Here is a 21,064-nt window from a genome sequence, read left to right on the forward strand (position 1 = left end):
TTGGGAGCCCGGTAACTCGCCCTCTAGACGCCACCGTCTCCCTGCTGACGGGACGTGCAGGGAGGGAAGCATTCGGGCACCGCTGGCGCCACCAGCGGAGGCCTCAGGAACGACCCCTACCAGGGAAGGGGACCGGAGAGCACGAGGATCTCTCCGGGGCAGGCTCAGACAAGGCGAGGTGCCGAGCGGCAGGCACACGCGGAGATACTACAGCCGGGACTGCAGGAGGCAGCGGGCTCACCCAAGGAGCCTGGCCCACCCAGAGCCGCGCGGGGGCCGAGTGCGAGGGGCGGCGGCAAGCACCCGGCAGGGCCCGGAGCCGAGGAGACCCTCGACCCTCGGCGCTCCGGGCCTGCTCCGCCCTTCCGCGCGTCCCCGGAGAGGAACCGCGCGCACAGCTGGCTGCGGGGGTCGTCATCGGGCCCCGAGGACGGACCCGGAGAGCCGTCGCCCTGCCTGCCCCGACTCCGCCGCGGCTCACCTAGCTCTGGGCGGGGGAGTCCGCCCGAGACGGGGGCCCGGGGCGCCGGCCAACCCCGTGGAGACCGCGCCGAGCCCAGGCCAAGGCTGCGCGCCGGCGGGCGAGCTATGCGCAGGCGCGCGCGGGCAAGCGCGGAGGGCGTGAGGTCACGGCGAAGGTGCGGCCGTGCGCCGGCGCAGTGGGACGTAAACACGCGCGAAGGGGCCGCGAGGGCGGGCGCAGGCGCAGTGGGGGTTAGGAGGGCGCGGCGCAGGCGCATTGGCTGCGCACGCGATGGGCGGGGTGTTGACGGCGCTGCGATGGCTGCCCGCGGGTGTGGGACCAGCGAAGCCCCCGGCCCCTCTCAGAGCCCGGCCTCCTGACGCCGCCAGTGGGCGGGGCCGCCCAGGCCGCCTCCGCCGCTGTCATGTATCCGACGCCGCCGCCGGCGGCGCCGCATCGGGACTTCATCTCGGTGACGCTGAGCCTCGGTCAGAGCTACGACGGCAGCAAAAGCTGGCGGCGGCGCTCGTGCTGGAGGGTGAGGGTCCAGGCCGGAGTCCCGGGGTCCCGGGCCCAGGGGGCGGTGGAGCCGGCCTGCAGCGGTCTTTGGGGCCCGAGCTCTGCGGGGTGGGGACGGCGCGCGGTTGCCCGCGCTGAGGGCTGTGCCTCGGGGCGGCGAGGCGGGAGCCCAGCCTGGGCCGGCGCTGGACTGTTCCCAGCGGTCTCGGGCTGCAGGGCGTCCGCACCGCAGGCCTGGGCAGATTGGAGGTCCCGCCGGCGGCTGGAGGCCGGGCGCGCCGGGTGCGGGAGTCTCTGCACTGCCCGTGCGGCGGCTCGTCCATCCCTGCCGAGAGCGCACCTCCCCCGGTGCAGAAACCGGGCCTGGGGAGCTACTCTCTGGATTGGCAGCAGTGGGAGAGTTCCCAGTTGTGTGGCTTTCAGTCAAAAGCCTCCTTCTCCTTCCCCCCCCCCCTTAGAAGTGGAAGCAGCTGTCGAGATTACAGCGGAACGTGATCCTTTTCTTGCTCACGTTTCTGATGCTCTGTGGACTCCTGTCCTACATCAGCGTGGCTGACCAGTGGAGAGGTATCAGCTGCACGTGTGCCTTTACGTGATCTGTGTGTGTCACTGAGGGCTGACCGGGCAGAAACGGTCTCGCAGTTCACCTTAAAGGTCAAGGGGCAGAGCGTTTTTAACCACGTAGCCAGAACGTGGATGTGAGTTTCCCCTTGTGGCTCGGCTTCCTCTTCCTCGGTGTCTGGTGTAAGCCCCGGCATCTCCACCCCCTCTGCCTCGCAGAGAAATCAAGGTCCTGAGGTCGCAAGCTCGGTCCGGGCACATCCCGTGAACTTCCTCACACGTCTCCCCGTGTGTTTGGAAAGGCCCCCCGGGCACACTTCTGGCGAGCATGTAGAGAGTCCTGGGGGATTCCTCTGCTAAGGTCCTGGCCTTCCGCAGGAAGGTTAGGGAGCCGCTGCAGGTGGCTCAGGGCAGTGGCCCGCTTGCTACCCTTGGTAGTCCCGGGAAGGGGCGAGGTTAAGGCCGCGTATTTGTGGGGTGTGGGTTGGGGTGAAGGAGCGGAACTGCCAAGGGCTTTGAAAAAGGTGTGATTCCGTCTGCCCTCCTCAGATTCATTTCAGTGACTTTCCCCGGGTCTCACGATGTCCTTTCGTAAGGAATCACGCCTGCCTAGACGTGCTCCGTGACACACTTTGAACCTCCTCTAGGCTGCGTGGCCTGTTGGGGATAAAACCAGTTCTCCTCTTTAGCTGTGAATGGCCGGTCCGCAGAAGAGCGGAAGATGAGACCAGCAGATCCACCCGTCTTGCCAGCTCCTCAGAAAGCAGATGCTAATCCAGAAGACTCCCCGGGGGTTTTACCTCAGGTACTTCGGGTAAACGACACGTGGGGTCGTCACCGGGGTCCGTCCCGCAGGCATTTCAGAACAGCGTGTGGTGTTTCAAGCAGACGGGGAAGAATTCTTTCTCTCACCACCTGTGTGATGTTTGAACCTCACGCTCCTTGTGCTGGGCTGATGGGATGACACTTGGGGCAGGAAGGAGGAGTACTCTTTCCTTCGTTCTTCTTGGACACCTGCTGGTGCGCCAGATGCTGTGTTCGCTGGCGAGCAAAACAGACCCGTCCCTTCTCTCCAGGAGCCGCGGGCTGGCGGGAGCAGGCAGGTGGCCCGTGGCGAACATCCTGCGAGGAAAAGAGCAGCGGCCGCCGGGAGGGATAAGGCTGGCGCCGGTCCCCTCCATCAGGGAAGCCTCTGTGAGGATGGGACACTGAATTGCTGCCTGAGGCTGAGAATCCGCTGGCTCTGGGTAGAGTCAGGAGAGCCAGGCTTGAGTTGAATGAAAGTGCCCAAGGCACGGGGAGCAGGGCTTGCTCAGGGAGTTGAGGCTTCAAAGGGTCTGGAGGGGGCAGGGGGCCGGGGTCGGTCCAGGCCGGGCCCTACGGGGCTGCCCTGGCAAGCAGCAGGAGGCCGCTCTCCAAACCGTCTCGTTCAGGGACTGTGTGTAAAAAAGCAGGTTTTCTCCCTCGTAGAGCCGACAGGCGTTTCTTTTACTTCTCGTGGCTACTCTTTTGCACACGGACTCTTCCGTGCTTGTAAGGGAAGCACAGCCAGCCTGCCGCGTCTCCCCCACTGAAAGACAAGTTTTCAGAGGTGTTTCGGGAGGCCCGTGATCCGGTCTCTGGTGTCCAGCAGGGGCCCGGACGGTAAGGGGTTTGTTGATATGCACACCTCCCCTGGTCCAGGCCTCCGGACAGGGAGCCCCTTGTGGAGGCCGCTTGGACTTGCTCTCTCGCTCAGACTCCAGTACTGGTCCCCAGACCCAGGTCAGCCTCGGTGCTTTGTTTGGGCCAGACCCCGTTCTCGTGGCCGCGGGGGTCCCAGCTCTGTGTCATTCGGGAACGTCTTCACGGATGCTGTGGCTCCTGAGAAGCAGAGGTTTTCCCGATTCCCAAGGGGGCCTCCTTCCTGTCCTCTGTTGAGGACTGGCCGCTCCCGGGCCCCTGCACTCCGTCCCCGGACCCGGCGCCCTTCCCGTGCCACAGCGTCCCGAGGATAAAGCGCAGGAGTCCCCGGGCACGGGCCCGCGACAGTGTTCTCTGCGGCTCCGTCCGCGGGGACGTGGTCCTGACCCTCTCTTGCTACCTTTAGGGTCTGTGACAGCCTGGAAGCATCCCGGACCAGGAGTTTAACCCACCATCCAGGGCTGCACCAGCCCGTTGGCTCGGTCTCCATCCGGGCTGGTCAGGGCCAGGAGATGACCAGTCAGGATCTCCTGGCCACATCTGCGTGTTGTGATGAAAGGCGAAAGGAATTTGCTCTGGGGCCGTGTGCTGCTAGCCAGTTCACCGCTCGGGGTTGGGCCTGGCAGTGGGAGTGTCCCCGGGGGCGGGGGGGGGGGGGGGCAAAAGGAATAGCAGCCCACAGGCAATTGAACTGTTCTCACCGGTGACTTTTATCTTTATCTAGAAGCCTCAAAGGCATTTCCGACGGGGACCACCCAACCTGCAGATTCGAGCCCCCAGTAAGGACTCCAAGGACCGGAGGCAGGATGACACCAAGCAGAGGGACGAGATGGTGGGCGACGCTCGTCAGGAAGAAAACACACAGAGAACAGTGGTCAGGTACGTGGAGCGTCAGAGAGGAGGGAGCACATGCAGAAACGTCGAGGCCAGTGTGTCTGACGTTTTCTGAAAACCAGAGAGGAGGAGAATGAGCACGATGTCTAAAGTACCTTTTCAAAGCAGGCAGGATCCAGAGTGGGGACCGTGGTGGGGGCGGGGCCCTGCCTTCTCCTGCTTGTCCGGCCTGGAGTGGAGGGCGGCAGGGAGCCCCGCCGGGTGGCAGGGACCTTGGAGAGTTTGCCTGTCCGCCCTCAAGCTGGCTGACTGCTCCCCCTTCTCTCCCTGAAGCTGGAGGGGAGCGGTGATTGAGCCACAGCCCGGCACCGAACTCCCTTCAAGAAAGGCAGAGGCCCCCCCCAGGCCTTCGTCCCAGGCCCCCAGGATTCAGAGCCAAGCAGGTAAGGCCCCACCTGCACCCTGTTGGGCCTCACCTGGACATTCTGATGGAGAGGGCGTGTGGACGCCCGATGAGCGTGCAGCACGTGGGGTGGAGCGCCTGCTGTCCCTCCGAGTGCTGGTCACCCTCTGACAGCCGGGCGGGCCGCAGATCTCTTGAGAGCCTTGGGGATGACACGGGGCTCCTTGGTGGCCCGTCACTGCAGCCGCGGGCTGCCCGTGTGGGCGGGAGGCTCGTTTCCCCGTCTCCTGGCCTGCATCCGTGCCACGTTGCGGGGGTGGGGCGGCGCCTGGGGAACGTGGAGACGCACCCGCCGCCTGCGTCTCCACCCAGGCCCCACGGGTCCGAGCAGGCGTGCGGGGTCCTGCGTAGCGGCACCAGCGGTGGGGGGACCTTCTGGGCGCGGGCGCTTCGTGAGCCCCGAGCGGCTTGTCTGCTTCGGTTCTCGCGGTGCCCTCTGAGGTCACCCGTCGGTCGTATCCCCGTTCCACGGATTGGAGAACTGAGGTTAGGCCAGTCACGGCCAAGGCCACGTGCCTGGTGGCGCGGGGGACCGCGCCAGGTCAGCGAGTCTGCGGCTTAGGCTGTGACCCACCGGGCCGGTCCCGGTGACCTGCTGTCTTCCTTCCAGCCCCCCCGAACGAGCGTCAGAGGGCCGTGATCGACGCCTTCCGCCACGCGTGGGCCGGATACCGCAAGTTTGCCTGGGGCCACGACGAGCTGAAACCTGTGTCCAGGTCCTTCAGTGAGTGGTTTGGCCTGGGCCTGACGCTGATCGACGCCCTGGACACCATGTGGATTTTGGGTCTGAAAAAAGGTATCTGCTCGTTCCCTAGCACACGGCCAAGTTCTCCTCGGGTGACACTCGGGCGAGCGAGCGAGCCGTGATCGGGAGGGGGTAAACGCTGCTGTTCCCATCTGGCATGCTCTCCCTTCTCGTGGGTGACAGGAGCAGACGTGCTGGGCGTGGGCAGTTGCTTTGCTGCTTGATGTCGGGCACCCGGGGACGCTCGGGACACCCGCTGAGGACCTGGGCCGCGGCGTCCAAGGGTGGTTCCTCTGTTGCAGCCGCGAGGGGCTCTGTGGCGGGAGGTGGCGCGTGGTCCGATAGGCTGTCAGCACCCCGGGTCTCTCCCTCGGGTCCTCCTTACTCCACGCGGGTCGGGTGGCGTGGAGATCACGGGTCTTTGGTTATTTCTGAATTGATATTTTAAAGTCCGTTATAAGTTGTCTGAGGAGGCCCAGGACTCCCGCTGGGTTACTCACGCGGCCCTTTGTACCGTGATTTTCCACCGTCGCCCGCCTGTGCTCACGAGCGCTCGCCGGCTCCCTTTTCTCTGCGCGTGTAAAGACGCCGCAGGACACGTGTGGCGAGCCTGCGGGAGAGAGAGAGACACGAGAATGCACGGAGCCCCCCAGCGAGAGGTCTCGGGGGCGTGCTAGGACCAATCACTGAGCTGTCCCCCCTCCCCACGCTGTTCGTGTCACAGAGTTTGAAGAGGCCAGGAAGTGGGTGTCTAAGAAGCTGCGGTTTCAGAAAGACGTGGACGTCAACCTGTTTGAGAGCACGATCCGCGTCCTGGGCGGGCTTCTGAGCGCCTACCACCTGTCCGGGGACGAGCTCTTCCTGAGGAAGGCCGTGAGTGTCCCGGGGAGAGGAATCCCGAGCGAGCGTGAGCCTGCGCGTGGCTGTTGCTCGGCTCCAGGGATTCGGGGTGGGGTGGGGAAGGGGTGTCTGTCCCCAGTTCTTCCTGCTCCGAACCCGCGTTTCTGCACGTGCGCGTGCGCGGGCATCGCACTGCCAGTCGTCACCGCGACGGGCGGGGAAATTCTCTCGGGGCTCCTCGAGGCCAGCTGGGTTTGGCTGCGTGGAGCATCGCGGCCACGTGAAGCCAGTAAAGCCCCGTGTCCGCGTCACGGGACGGAGACGGGGGACGGTTTGGCGGCGTGGAATGGAAGCAAGGCTGGCGTGTGGCACCGAACCTTGATTCCTCGCTGTGTCGCGTATCAGGAGGATTTTGGGAATCGGCTCATGCCTGCGTTCCAGACGCCCTCCAAGATCCCATACTCCGACGTGAACATCGGCACTGGGGCCGCCCACCCGCCCCGCTGGACCTCGGACAGCACGGTGGCCGAGGTCACGAGCATTCAGCTAGAGTTCCGGGAGCTCTCACGCCTCACGGGCAGAAAGAAGTTTCAGGTACGGAGGGGCCGGGCTGCTGGCCGGAACTCTGGCGGGCTGGCGTGCGCGTCAACCATGGGCCGCCCTGAGATCCCCCTACCGTTTCCTTTCTCGTTCCCCGTTTCTCCTTAGCAGGTGGCGCTTTCTGTGTGATAATGGAGGCCAGGGCGTCAAGTCGGTGCCGGTGGGGGGTGCTGAGTCCTCGCCCTGGCCCTGCCCTGCTGCAGGCCCGTGTCCTTAGGGTCCCAGCTGCCAGCCTCTCACGTGCCGCGGGGCGGGGGGTGGGGGGGGGGGTGGGGGCCGGCAGCGCCCAGGGGGCGGTCTGTGCCAGGTGGCACCTGCAGGGAGTGGCGTCCGGGCCAGGTGGCGTGAGGCGCGGAGAATGGAGCCGTGCTGGTGTTTCTCCGACTCGCCGGCCCGTGGCTGCCACTTCTTGTCAGTGAGTCCTCGGCCCTGTTGGGCGGTTCCGCTCTCCTCGCGGGGGAGCATCTGGACTCGGCACAACGTGCCGGCGGTTCTCCTCTTTCCTTAAAAAGCGGAGATGTGATTGACACATTGAGAAATTGTGGCTCTTGTGTACGTGGGCGTGGCACTATGTTCCCACGGGTGCAGCCGGTGCCACGCTTTGCCCCCAGAACGCCATCATCCCTTCAGCAGCGAGCCAGCGCCCGCGAGCGCTCCCTTCCGCGCGTGTGTGCGGCGGGGACTTTCTGTCGGGAGCGCCCGCGTGGGTGAGGTCCTGCGGCCGCTCGGACTTGTTTGCCGCGTGTGATATGCACATCCGCGGGAAGCGCCCACGGAATACATCTGTGTCGTGGCGCGCGTCCCGCTCGCTCTTCTCCGCGGCGGCACCCGGCGTGTGGCGGAGCCGTGCCCGGCGCCTGGCGCCGCCTGCGGGGTTGTCTCCGATGGGGGTCGCGAGATGAGCGCTCCTGGGAGCAAGTTCCCACCACTGGCCTCGGCTCTTCTACAGCGGCGCGCGTTCGCTCGGTGAGCCTTTGGTGACGATCGCCGTGGCGGCGCGATAGGGTGCCTCGCTCGCGTTTGATTTCTGTAAGGCGATGCGCGGCGTTTCCAAATGCTTGGCCCAGCGTGTGTCCCGCGGAGACGGGCGTGCGGGCCTTTCCCGCCTGTGGACGAGGCCGCGGTCTTCCGTCGTCGGTTCATAGTCATAGTCCAGCAGCTCAGCTTGTGTCCGCCCGCTCCGGCGGCGTCAGGCAGGTGCCTGCCCAGGGCGGGTCGTCATGGTTTCAGTGCACCAGACAGGACTCCGTAGATGGGTGTGGGCGTGCGTGTTGGGTCCTGAGCGCGGGTCCTGAGCGTGGTGACAGAATGCACACTGAGCCGCGAGCAGAGGTGTGGGGTGCCGCAGCCAGGCAGTGAGCTCAGAGGAGCTGAGGTGGGTTGGGTGGGTTGGGTCTTGAAGGCACGCAGGAGCTCACTGGCGGGGGAGGAGGAGGATGAGCCTCGAGCCCGGGCGGGCAGTGGACATGCCTGCCTCCCTACAGCAGGCGGGAGCAGCCGGCCACGCCTGGGCAGTTCGTCGTGGGGACCAGGGCTGTGGTCTTCAGACACAGTCCCCCGTCCGGAGGATGAGTCGGGCCCTGCACGGGGCCCGTGTCACCTGCCCGCCCGCCGGCGGCCCGCGCACGGCCAGTGCGGGCCTGGTCGCGCGCGCGGCCTCGGCCAGCCTCGGAAGCCCGTGTCGGGCAGCTGGGCCGAGGGACGCCGCGGGGCCGGATGCCAGCCTGCTCTCTCCGCTGGGAGCGGGTGGGTTAGGTGGGGCAGCCCACGCGAGCCCTCTCTGCAGCTCGCGCCCCGCTCACCTCCCCCGTTGTGTGCCCCAGGAGGCCGCGGAGGAGGTGACGAGCACGTACACTCCCTGTTGGGGAAGAAGGACGGGCTGGTGCCCATGTTCATCAGCACTCACAGCGGCCTCTTCACGCACATGGGCGTGTTCACGCTGGCGCCAGGGCCGAAGCTACTACGAGTACCTGCTGAAGCAGTGGATCCAGGGAGGAAAGAAGGAGACCCAGTGAGGCTGGTTTCCCGGCCGGGCGGGCGGCTCCCTGCGGCTCCCCTCGCTTTCGGGTTCACGGGCAAGAGGGCCGCAGCCGAGCCAGGCCCGGCCCAGACTCCCCTCGCGGAGCGTGCTTCTTCCGGCACGGCCTTTGTGCCGAGGAGGGGACCTGGCTGGTTGCCGAGGCCACGGCTCCTCAGTGCCAGGCGGCTCGGGTCTGGGCTGGCCGCGGGCCCGGCTCACTGGCGGAGCGGTCTTACTCGGGGTCGTGAGGCCACTCTGCACGCGCCCCCAGCAGAAGGCGGCCAGGAACACCTGGGCCTCCCGCGCTTCCTGTAGGGCGCCCGAACATGCCCTTCCCCGAGCGGCCAGATCCACGGCTGCGTCGTTCGGTGGAAGACAGAGCTCAGCCTCGTGGGGAACTGGAAATCCCAAAGTCCGAGCCCAGGGGTGGCCGCCACCCAACACCCCTGGGGCGCAGCTCCGGGCTGACCCCTGCGGGCGGAGACAAGGGCGCTCCCATCTGGGGAGCCCTGCGGGGGCGTCGGGGCTCTGCAGAGGCTGGTCTGGGGTGGTCCTCGGGGCCGGCTGAGAGGAGCGGCCCTGTTCAGGAGCCGAAGGCACAGCCTCGCCCCGCCGACGGGCCGCGAGCCTCAGCTCCGGGCTGGCCGCTCCTGGGGTGGGGCTGAAGGGAGCCTGAGCTGCCGGGCTGCCGCTCCGCCCAGGTTACTGGAAGACTACCTCGAGGCCGTCGGGGATCAAAGCACCTGCTGCGCAGGTCTGAGCCAGGGCTCACCTTTGTGGGGGAGCTCACCCACGGCCGCTTCAGCGCCAAGATGGTGAGCGCGTGCACGATCCGGGGCGGGCGGGCTTCAGCGCCCACCCGTGTGTCCTGGGCCCCACGGTTCGGAGTCAAGACTTTGCAGAGAGCAGTGAAATTCTGGCCGTGGGGCGGGCGGCTCGGCTGCGTGGCCTGGGCTGTCCCCACGACGGCAGGGGGAGCTGAGGGGGAGCCGAGGTCTCCGATGGGCCCCGGCCCCTCCCCAGGGTCCCAGCTCCCGCCTCCGGGACCCTCCCTCCCCTCTCCCTGGGCCTAGCCTCTGGTCTCCTGCCAGCGGTATGCGGTGCCCGTCGGTGTTTGTGGGGTCGGGCGGAGGGTCGGGTGGGGTGTGGGGAGACCCGGTCAGCATCTGCCCCGGGAGGCGGGTGTCCTGCCACCAGCTTCTCCCCTGCTCACGCCGAGCCCCAAGTGCTGGGCCTGTAGTTGAGCGCTTGCCCGAGCGGACCCTGCGTCGCCGGCTCGTGACTCGTGGGGATGCGGAGACCCGAGACGGCGGCCGACCCTGTTCCGCCCCCCCTGCGGCCACAGACTCAGCAGTGGTGAGGACACGCTCTGATTTCAGGACCACCTGGTGTGCTTCCTGCCAGGGACGCTGGCTCTGGGCGCCCACCACGGCCTGCCCGCCGACCACATGGAGCTGGCCCGGGCGCTCATGGACACCTGCTACCAGATGAACCGGCAGATGGAGACGGGGCTGAGCCCCGAAATCGTGCACTTCAACCTGTACCCCCAGAGCGACCACAAGGACGTGCAGGTCAAGGTGAGCCGGGGCGGGCTCTGGGCGTGGGGGGGCGCCGTGGGGGCCTCGCCTGAGCTCAGCCCGTGTTTCCCGCCCCCGCCGTGCCCCCCAGCCGGCCGACAGGCACAACCTGCTGCGGCCCGAGACGGTGGAGAGCCTCTTCTACCTGCACCGCCTCACGGGGGACCCCAAGTACCAGGACTGGGGCTGGGAACTGCTGCAGAGCTTCAACGCGTACACACGGGTGAGCTGCCGCCGCCGCCGCAGGTCGTGCCCCGGCTCCTCGCTCCTCGCCGGCCGCCTCTCCCCGGGCCGGGGGGGCAGGCTCGCCGCAGCCTGGGGAGTTCGGGGGCATCCCTCGGTCCTGTCTCGAGGGACCAGGCTCTGTGGGGAGGGCCCCCGCCGTGGCCCCGTGAGCTCGGGGCGCATCGCGTCCTTCCCGGATCCTCCCCGTGGCCGGGGCGGTGCTTCTCCGCCCGGCGTGGCCTTCGGGGCCACCGCCCCCCACTGTGCTCGGGGCCCTGCCCCCCGTCCTGCCGTCGGGGGCCGTGGCTCCGGGAAGGTCACGCCCTGTCCGGGGCCCACCACCCACCCTGGCAGAGCCACAACTTGACCTCTGCTCTGTGGTGTGTGAGGCGGTGGGTTCCGGACTCCTCAGGGGACGTCGGGGCCTTCGGGAGGCAGCGCTTTCCATCGGGTCCCTCGAGGGCGGCCGGCGTCTCTGCGGGGGTGTCTCGAGGAACTGGGGCTGACCTCCAGGCGGGCCGGTCCCCTGGTGGACCTGGGGGTCACCGCCCCCAGGCCCTGGCCTGGCACACCGCGTGGCGAGGCCGGGAGACTGGGGAGGGGCCGTCTGGCTGCCGGGCCCATGCCCCGAGGGCCGAGCCCAGTGCGGGAGCCGGTGTGCCCGCAGGTGATGCCGCGGTGACGCCGCGGTCTCGGCTTTGCTCAGGTGCCCTCGGGCGGCTACTCCTCTATCAGCAACGTCCGGGATCCCCTCAATCCCCAGCCCAGGGACAAGATGGAGAGCTTCTTTCTGGGGGAGACCCTCAAGTACCTGTATCTGCTGTTCTCTGACGACCCAGACCTGCTCAGCCTGGACGCCTACGTGTTCAACACCGAGGCTCACCCCTTGCCCATCTGGGCCCCGCCTCGGGGGGCCTGACTCCCCTGCGAGCAGTGCCTCAGATGTGACACATCCTTGCTATGATTCAGGGATGTCCCGTCCACTGGAGGAGCCTTGTTCCTTCTTCCTCTGAATCTTGAATCATGTTTACGTTCCGAATACCCAGACAGCTTCCCGTCAGCCGGTGCCTGGAGTTCACGTTGGTCCCACATCCCTCGTCGTCTCCCGGGGCTGCACTGGGGCCCCCCATCGTGCTCAGAGACAAGAGCTGAAGGGACAGCCCGACATGGGGCTCAGCCTGGGGTCTCAGAGCCTGGGACCTGCCCTGACCTGAGGGTCTGGGGTAGCCTGTGACCTCCTGCGAATCTGGGCACCTGGTGGGCTGTGGTGTTTACACGTTGGACTCAGGGATCCTCCCCTGGCCCTGCAGGGGCTGGGAGGGGCGGGTGGGCGAGTTTGTCCTGCTCCTGGACCACCCGGTAGGATGGACTTTGCAGGCAGCATAAAAGTAGATTGTGTCCCACGTTGGTAAGTGGATCTTTCTGTGAATCATCTTTGTGTGGAGTGAGGAAAAGCCATTGTTCCTTTGGGAAACCTCAGACTTCATTCCAAGGGAGTTTCAGGTTTCCATCACAGATAATGCTGCCATCCTCCGAACATACGTTAGCGACATGTGCGACTTACCTGTCATTACACAGGTTACAGAGTCACGGTTGGGGGATAGACGGTGCTCGTCAGCCTGCTGCAGAAACCCAACAGCAAGCAGTGGGTAGCACGTGATGAGGGTTATACCCAAGTTCGTATTTCGTTAACCTTGTTACAGTTCAGTAAATACAAAAGTTTGTGAAATACAGAACTTCGATATAATGGGAAAGATCAGTATAGTCAGAGAACAGGAATGGGTGTCTGTAGCATCGCGGGGCGGCTCCAATCTCTCATTCTCCCTAGAAACCTGAAAAAGCAGGTGGAACCATCACCATCCGTTTTGAACAGCAGCAACAACAAAATCGCGAGGAAAAAGAAGTATGGCTCACTGAACAGAACAGAATTAGCTGCTAGAAACTCTCTCTAAAGTCCAGATTTGAAAATTATTAGAAAAAAAAATAAGAAAATTCATTTTAAATGTGCTGAAAGCACTGAAAACACACACGTGGAAGTAAGGGAAATCAGGAGATGTGTTGCACACTGAGAATAGGAGTCTGAGAAATTACCCAAAGGGATAAAGTCTCAGACTGAAGTGTGCAATTGGGTCAATGTGGAAGGAATTGTGCGAAGGCCGAGAGGTGGTACTGTGGCCACGCGATGCGAGGAGCGGAAGAAAAGGGTGAAGAACAGTGAACAGAGCCCAAGGGACCTACGGGTTCCCATCTTACGTGGGTCCGGCATATGCATTATGATGGGGGGTCTCAGAAGAGAGGGGCATGAGAATATTTGAAAGAGTTCTGAAAATTTGCCAACTTTGATGTAATAGGATATAAATCTACAAATTCAAGAGGCTCAGTGACTTCCTTGTAGAATCAATCCAGAGCCCCACACCAGAGAGAGTGTTGAAGGACGGGATCTTGAACGTAATGAGAAGCGATGGGCGATGCACGCAGTGAGGTCAACATTCAGTGTCTCCGTTGGTTACGTGTCCAACTTGTGATTTTGGCTCAGCTCATGATCTTGACGGGTTGTGGGATCGAGCCCCTGGTGGGGCTCCCTGCCCAGCGGGGAGTCACCTGAGTCTCTCCCGCTGCCCCTCCCCTCACTCATGGGGGCTCACTGTCAATTCAAAAAAAAAAAGCTTTCAACCAAGAATTCTATGTACAGCAAAATTGACTCTCAAAAAAAGTGGGAGAATTTAACATCTCAGATAAAAGCTGAGGAGCTCGTTGCCAGTCAGCCTGCTGTGCGTGAAATGCTCATGGGAACCCTTCCGGTGGAAATGGGGACACTCGGTAGTACCTTAGTGCCCACGGAGGAAGGAAGATCTCTGTTAAAGACGGCTGTGGGGAGTCGGAAAACCAGTGTTGTGTTTTTGTTTGCAGCTCCAATGTTTATCCTACAGGACTTTGAAGATATGCATGAAAAATATTTACAAATTTATGTTTGGGGGCCCACAATGTACGAAATAGAGTTTGTGATGACAGCGACGTAAAGGGGTGGCTTGGAGCTGCTTAGAAGATCAGTGATGTGTGTGAGCGAGCGAAGGTGGTGTCGACTTGAAGAACATTGTTCTACATTGAGGATGATAAACGTCTTCGCTACGCCACAATGAATAGATCTAAAAGATACATACAAAGGGAAGCGAGAAGGGAATCGAAAAGTTTCAGTAAAAAAAATTTTTTTAAGAAGAAAAGTTCATGGAGGAAATAAAGGACAAAAAAGATAACAGAAAAGAAGAGCGAGGTGCTAGAAATAACTGTCATTGGTAATTGTGTTAAGTGACAATGGATGAAACCCCGAAATCAGAGATTGGCAGAATGGATTAAAGTAAAAACAATATGATCCAACTATATGCTGCCCAGGGGAGACTCACTGTGGTTCCAGGATCCAAGGCGATTGGAAGTGGAACGATGGTGAAGGGCGCTCCGTGCCCATCGTGACTGGAGAGCCTCGGTGCCTCTGCCGCTCCCCCACAGAAGAGACTTTAATCCAAGAACTGCTAATAAGAGGTGAAGACATGCAGCTGATTCTGTTTGTATTTGAGCAAATAAAACAAGATTTTTCATGGGGAAAAAAAGATAAAGACACCATATATTGATAAAAGATTTATAAAGTTGTGTATGCACCAGATAGCAGAGTCCCCCAAACACATGAAGCCAAGTGGCAGCATTGAAGAAGAGCCAGGTCCACGGAGGCTGGCGCAGACTTCAATTTATCACTTTCGAAATGGATAGAACATCTAAGCAGAAGATCGGTAAGCAGGTCGAGGACATGAACGGCCCAGGGAAGTCGCTAGACCCAACAGACATGGCAGCAGCCCGAACAACAGTACAGTGCCCTCTCTTCTCAATTGTACATGGAACATTCTCCAGGACATGCCAGATGTTAGGGCACAAAACAAGTATTAGTATATTTTTTAAAAATTGAAAAGAAATAGTATCTTTGAGCCACAATAGAATGAAGCTAAAAATCAGAGGGCAAATAACAAAGAGAAAACTGGCAAATTCATACATATGTGGGAATTAACACCAATGGGTCAGAGAAGAAATCAGAAGGGAAATTTTTTAAATTCTGAGATCTAGCAAAGTGAAAGCACAAAATACTAGAATTTATGAGATGCAGAAAAGACTGTGCTCAAATATAAATTTATAACTTTACCGACTTTTAAAAGGAAGAAACCAGGTTCCCAGCTGGCTCAGTCAATGGAACATGCAACTCCTGATCTCAGGGTCATGAGTTCAAGCCCCACGGGTGTATAGTTTACTTTAAACATAATAATAATAAAGGAAGAAAGATCTCAGATTAATATCAAACTCTGCACCTTGAGAAACTAGAAAAAAGGAGCAAACTAAACCCAAAGCTTTCAGAATGGAGGTCAGATAGAGGAAAACAATAGAGACAGTACACAAAACTGAAAGTTAGTTCTTTGAAAATATCCACAAAATTGATAAATCTTTAAAGTGACAACAAAAAGCAGGAAGGCAAATAACTAAAATCAGAAATGTAAGCAAGGGCATTATTAGTGACCTTACAGAAATGAAAAGGATTGTAAGAGACTATTATAAAAAAATTGTACACCAACAAATTTTATAATCTTTTTAAGATGGACAAATTACCAGAAATGCAATAATTAGCTAAGTTAGCTCAAGAGATGATACAGGAAATTTCAACAGACTTAGAACAAACAGATTGAAACAATAAGAAAAAAAGAAAACAAAGAAAAGCCAGAGACCACATGGCTTCACTGGTGAATTTTACCAAACATTTTAAGAGTCGGGACACCTGACTGGCTCAGTTGGTGGAGTATGCAACTCTTGATCTCTGGGTTGTGAATTTGAGCCCCACGTTGGGTGGGGCTCAAATTAGAGATTACTTTAAAACTCTTTTTAAAAACAATTTTTAAGAGAGTTAACATCAATACTTCTCATACTTTTCCAAAACTTGATAGGCGGTAACACTCTAATCCATTCTGTGAGGCCAATATTACCTTGATAGCAAAACAAGATACATTTCAATAAAAGACTACAAACCCATATTCCTTATGAATAATGATGCAAAAATCTTAGCAAGATACACATCAAATCCAACCATATTTAAAAGATTTTACACCAGGATCAAATGGAATGTATCTCAGGATGCAAGGGTGGTTCAATAAAAGGGAATCAATCGCCCATACGACGGAGTACAAAGGGATGAGCTGTGGGTACAAACAACTTGCGCGGACCTCAAGGACATTGTGCTCCATGAAAGGCACACACTCCTAGAGGAAAACGGGACGACCAGTGTAGTACGCTACGTCAGCAGAGCACCGCAGGAAAAACGCGTGATCACTGCAACTGATTTGACAAAGCTAACAGCCCTTCACGGTAGAAGCGCTCAGGACCCTATGAGTAGAAGGGAACTTCCTCACCATGATGAAGGGCATTTATGAAGAACCCACAGCCAACATCCTACTCAACAGTGAAAGACAAAGCTTTTCCTCTAAGACCAGGAGTAAGACAAGGATACCTGCTTTCTCCACTGCTAGAAATAAAAGGCATCTGAAGTGGAAAGGAAGAAGTATAACTATCTCTATTCGCACATGATATGATCACGTATATGGAAAATCCCCAAAGTTCAGCAGAACACCACTAGAGCTAATACAGGACAGCTGCGAGGGAGTAGATGAGCTATCAAATGTCACGTCCTGTGCACCTGCCATGAACGGTCCAAAAAGGAAGTTCAGGAAGCACTTCCGTTTAAAATTACACGTGGAGCTGGGGTGCCCAGCTGGCTGTCAGTAGAGCCTGCAGCTCTTGATCTCGGGGTCATGAACTCGAGCCCCATGTTGGGTGTAGAGATTACCTTAAAAAAACAAAAGGAACATCTGAAAGAATAAATAGGGATAAATTTAACCAAGGAAGCGATGTACCTGTACAATGAAAACTACAAAGCGCTGCTAAAAGAAAAGTAAGTGGAAAGCTCTCTTGTTCCTTGGATAGGAGTACTTAATTTTAAGATGTCAGTACTAGACAAAGTGACCTACAGATTTGCGGCAATCCCTGTTAAAATTCCAGCAGCTTTTTTGCTGAAATGGAAAGGTCAATCCTCAAATTCATATGGAATTGCAAGAAGCCCCAAATAACCAAAATATTCTTGAAAAGGAACAAATAGGACACACATTGCCCAACTTAAAAACTTACTACAGAGGCACAGTGTTCAGGTGCTGGGGTGAGGACGGACACACAGACCGATGGAAGTGAAGGGAGAGTCCAGGAATAAACACGTACATATGTGGCCGACTGATTTTTTGCAAGGGTGGGAGGTTTACTCAATGGGGGAAAGAACTTTGTCTTCAACAAATGGTGGTGGGAAAACTGGATTTCGAAATGCAGATAATTAAGTCGGACCCTCCTTCATTCCCCATACAGAAAATGAACCAGAAATTGACCAGTGACCCAAAGAGCTAAAAACCACAAAACTAGAAACAACACAGGGGCAAGTCTTTGGCCCATTGGCTCTAAGATGAGACACCAGCAACACAAGCACCAAACAAGTTGGACTTAATCAAAAACTTCTGGGCATCAAAGGACACTGTCAACAGGGAAAAAAACCACCCACAGAATGGGAGGAAGTATTTGTAAACTACATATCTGATAAAGGATTTATATGCACGTTTTAAAAAATTTCTAAAACTCCACAACAAAAACTAATGCTTAAAGACAAAAGCCCTTTTGAGGACGGTAAAGGGCACGTTACGTAGTGTGTGTAATTGGGCACACGCACCAATGTGCCCCGGACGTCGAGGGCAGCACGGTCAGAGCCCGGAGCACAGGGACCTAGTGGGGGCTCCTGTCTCCCATCCCCGCTGCCCTGTCGCAGCTTTGAGGGCTATAAGTGTCAGGGCAGGTGGCGGTGAGGGACCGGGCCTGGCTCCTCAAATCTGTGGGCTTTAGAGGGGGGATCAAGACCCAGCTTTGGCCCCCAATGTCATTGGCCCCCCCATGCAGTTGGGAAGAGGGCTTCTGGACCCCCAGACGTACCCGCATGCTCAGGGCCACTGGGCTGGCAGGACACTCAGAGGGAATCAGAATGCACCTGTCTGGGCCTTCCCGGGGCTGCCCCAGGCATGGAGGAGCTGCCTGGAGGGTTTGGAGGGGAGAACACGGTGGTCTGCAGTTGGGGTATTAGGGTCAGGTGCCTGAGCTGAGAGGAGGGGATGAGAGTAGGACCAGCCTGAGGAGAGGCTGCCATCCAGGGGGAAGGAGCTGCAAGTCCTTGTGTCTTGTCCTGGCCTCTACTCTGCAGAGACCATGAAGACCCTGCAAGGGCAGCTCTCTAGTCAACACAGGACAGACAACCCTGGGTGCGGGCACGAGGACACAGGAAGAGGGACACAGGGACACGGGGACAAGGGAGCTTGGGGACACAGAGACAGGATGGGGACACGGGGACAGAGGGATAGGGACAGGGGGACAGGGGGGCACAGGGACGGGAACAAGAGGGTAAGCACACAGGGACCTGACACGGGGACACAGGGACACAGGGACGGGGACACGGGATGGGGACACAGGGACTGGGACATGGGACGGGGACACAGGGACTAGGACATGGGACAGGGACACAGAGACGGGAAGGGGGGCACAAGGGTGGGCACAGAGGGACAGGGGGACGAGGGCACAGGGTTGGGCACAGAGGGCGAGGGACACGGGGACATGAGGGACACAGGGACACAGGGACGGAGACACAGGGACGTGGACACAGGGACACGGGGACAGAGGGACATGGGGATGTGGGGACACAGGGCCACAAGGATGGGGACACAGGAACACAAGGATAGGGGCATTGACAGGACATGGGGATAGGGACGGAGGGGCAGGGACACAGGGACATGGGGTGGGGACAGGGACTCTGGAGTGATTGTGGTGTGGCACTCGGTGACCATGGGGGACCACACCCATGGGGTGGTGTGACATGATGGACAGTCATTGTCAGCATGCTGGTTGCCACAGTGACAGTTCTGGGACAGTGTGTCTCCCCTGCTCAGCCCAGGCCTGTCCTGGGGCCCTGGGTGCCCGGACTGCAGCCCACGTCCAGGACCCCAGCCCAGGCCTGTCCCAGCACCAGGCAGGCGGGGCCTGGGCGGAGACTGGAGGTCGTGCCGGCCAGGGACAGTGTGGGGAGCAGGGATGGGTGACTCCCCTTCCCTCTGCAGCCTGGGGCAGGGGTGGTTCTGCTGCTCTGCGCCCCACCCCCGGGCCCAGGCCTGGCTGCTGGTGGAGAGGTGGCCCCTGCGGTCGGTGTCTGGGCCCCGGCACCCCCGGCCTCCGTCTGACTGAGCGGCCGGTGACGCTGTTGCAGGGCGCCGTGGTTCCCGGAGGGGAGACCGGATGGAGCGGTGGGCAGCGAAGCAAGGTTTATGGAGCGCTGCAGGACAAAGCCACCGGGGTGTTTCCGGGCTCGGTGGCGAACGAGACTGTCATCCAGTCAGGTTCTCAGGTGGGAAAGGCTGCTCCTTCCGGGCTGGTTGTAAAATCCTTTTAGGGGTGGTTTCCACTTAGGTTCGGGGCCCCTCGTCCCCCTGGCCTACCCTTCATCAAAGGGAGCAGCCTGGTAGCTCCCAGTGGGGGCCTGGGGCCGCCTCTGCCCCAGTGCCGGGCTCTCAGCAGCCACATCCCTACACTGCCCAAAGCCCGGACTGCCCGGCCGTCCCCTGCAGCCACGAGGACAGCCCGTGCTGTCACTTGGACAAGCCCCTTCCTCAGGGCGGCTGGCCTTCTGCCTGAGACCCCTCCTTCCCGCTGCCATCCCATCTTCCCAGGGCTCCCCCTCTTCTCCTCGGGTCAGCCCAGGACGACACCGCGGGCTCGGAGGGTGGGAGGCACCAGGAGGAGCAGCCTGGGCGGCCAGTGGGGACCCTCCTGCCGGCCTGCGGCTCTCTCTGCGGCTGGGCACCCGGGCCCTGGTTAGTGGCCCCTGGAGGACAGGTGGCTGGGCGAACGTCCCCTGTCCCAGCACCAGGCCCTTGTGCCCTCTCCCGCTTCCTGCGTCCCCACGGCGACTGTCTCCATGGCGACACACGGGGTGGCAGGAACCTTGAGACCCAGGAGAGGCCCATGAGCGTTGGAGGCGGGGAAGGTCCCCCGCGGCGCACAACCGGCCCAGGCTGTCACGTGAGGGGGGCCCGCCGGTCATGTGACCGCGCCCGCCACCGAGCAGAGATGAGCGCCCGAGCCTGGCCGGCCCTGCCCTGGGCCCTGACCCTGCTGCTGGCGCTGGGGCTGCGCAGCCCGGAGGCCAGGGGTGAGTGCGGGCCCGTGGGCGTCCCCCCACCCCGCCCGGCGTCCCCCGTGCGCTGAGCACCGCGCCCTTCCAGCCCACAGAGTCACGGAGGACGACTTCCGGGAGGGCTACTTTGAGCAGCTTCTGGACCATTTCAACTTCGAGCGCTTTGGCAACAAGACCTTCCTCCAGCGGTTCCTGGTGTCAGGTGAGGTCGCCCGGGGGCCCCGGGACCCTAGGGTCCTGCCCCGCACCTCACCCACCCCTCCTGCCTCTGCCCGACAGAGAGGTTCTGGAAAAGGGGCAAGGGGCCCATATTCTTCTACACGGGCAATGAGGGGAACGTGTGGTCCTTCGCCAACAACTCGGGGTTCATCCAGGAGCTGGCGGCGCAGCAGGAGGCCCTGGTCATCTTCGCGGAGCATGTGGGTACTGGTGGCGGGCCGGGCGGGGCAGCGTGGGCGTGGCGGGGGTGCCGGGCTCAGTCCCACCCGCGCCCGACTGCAGCGCTACTACGGGAAGTCGCTCCCGTTCGGCGAGCAGTCCACGCGGCCCGGGCACACGGAGCTGCTGACGGTGGAGCAGGCCCTGGCCGACTTCGCGAGGCTGCTCAGCGCCCTGCGGCGGGACCTCGGGGCCCAGGACAGCCCGGCCATCGCCTTCGGTGGCAGGTGGGTCCCCGCCCGGCTCGCTTGTCCCTGAGCCACACACCCATGCTTGGCCCCAGGGCCAGGGACCTAGAAGTGCCGGGTCCTGCCGGGGGCACCGTGGGCCCTGAGGAGGGAGAGCGGGCGGGTACCGGGGAGGCCGTGCCCCAGCCGCCCTGTGTCCCCCACCCAGCTACGGGGGGATGCTCAGCGCCTACATGAGGATCAAGTACCCCCATCTCGTGGCCGGCGCCCTCGCGGCCAGTGCGCCCGTTGTGGCTGTGGCCGGCCTCGGTGACTCCTACCAGTTCTTCCGGGACGTCTCGGCGGTGAGCGAGGGTTCTGGGGCCCCGGGGCCGGACCAGGCTGTGGCAGCGGCAGCCACAACCCTTCTTTCTCCAGGACTTTGAGGGCCAGAGTCCCAAGTGTGCCCAGGGCGTGCGGGACGCGTTCCGGCAGATCCAGGACTTGTTCTTACAGGGAGGTGAGGAGGCCCCCTGCCCTGCAAGCTGTGGAACACCCCTCCCTCTGCCCCCCACCCCACGCCCTCCGGCAGCCTCCAGAGGCCGTTGTCCCGCCCCCTCCTGGCAGCCTATGA

At 60.8% G+C, this 21,064-nt stretch overlaps 2 protein-coding genes across 2 annotated transcripts in view; both read left to right on the forward strand.

Moving 5' to 3' along the window:
• The first annotated feature begins 773 nt into the window (after window positions 1–773).
• Window positions 774–11,933, forward strand: LOC103675308 (endoplasmic reticulum mannosyl-oligosaccharide 1,2-alpha-mannosidase). Its single transcript, XM_040632252.1, is given in 16 exon segments — window positions 774–1,001; window positions 1,441–1,549; window positions 2,233–2,348; window positions 3,951–4,105; window positions 4,394–4,503; window positions 5,134–5,319; window positions 5,993–6,141; window positions 6,514–6,702; window positions 8,532–8,550; window positions 8,553–8,652; window positions 8,654–8,719; window positions 9,430–9,458; window positions 9,461–9,543; window positions 10,108–10,305; window positions 10,397–10,528; window positions 11,237–11,933. Coding segments are annotated over 16 exon segments (1,968 nt in total). The 5' UTR covers window positions 774–887; the 3' UTR covers window positions 11,450–11,933.
• Window positions 11,934–19,653: 7,720 nt separating this feature from the next.
• Window positions 19,654–21,064, forward strand: part of LOC121103036 (dipeptidyl peptidase 2-like) — a 1,592-nt gene continuing 181 nt past the window's right edge. The window contains exons 1-6 of the mRNA XM_040631380.1: window positions 19,654–19,840; window positions 19,914–20,027; window positions 20,105–20,244; window positions 20,327–20,490; window positions 20,660–20,795; window positions 20,869–21,042. Of these exons, the coding sequence (XP_040487314.1) occupies window positions 19,654–19,840; window positions 19,914–20,027; window positions 20,105–20,244; window positions 20,327–20,490; window positions 20,660–20,795; window positions 20,869–21,042 (915 nt within the window). The remainder of the gene's footprint in view (window positions 19,841–19,913; window positions 20,028–20,104; window positions 20,245–20,326; window positions 20,491–20,659; window positions 20,796–20,868; window positions 21,043–21,064) is intronic.

This window comes from Ursus maritimus, unplaced genomic scaffold, assembly GCF_017311325.1.
Source record: "Ursus maritimus isolate PB19 unplaced genomic scaffold, ASM1731132v1 scaffold_17, whole genome shotgun sequence".
NCBI classification, from domain to species: Eukaryota; Metazoa; Chordata; class Mammalia; order Carnivora; family Ursidae; genus Ursus; species Ursus maritimus.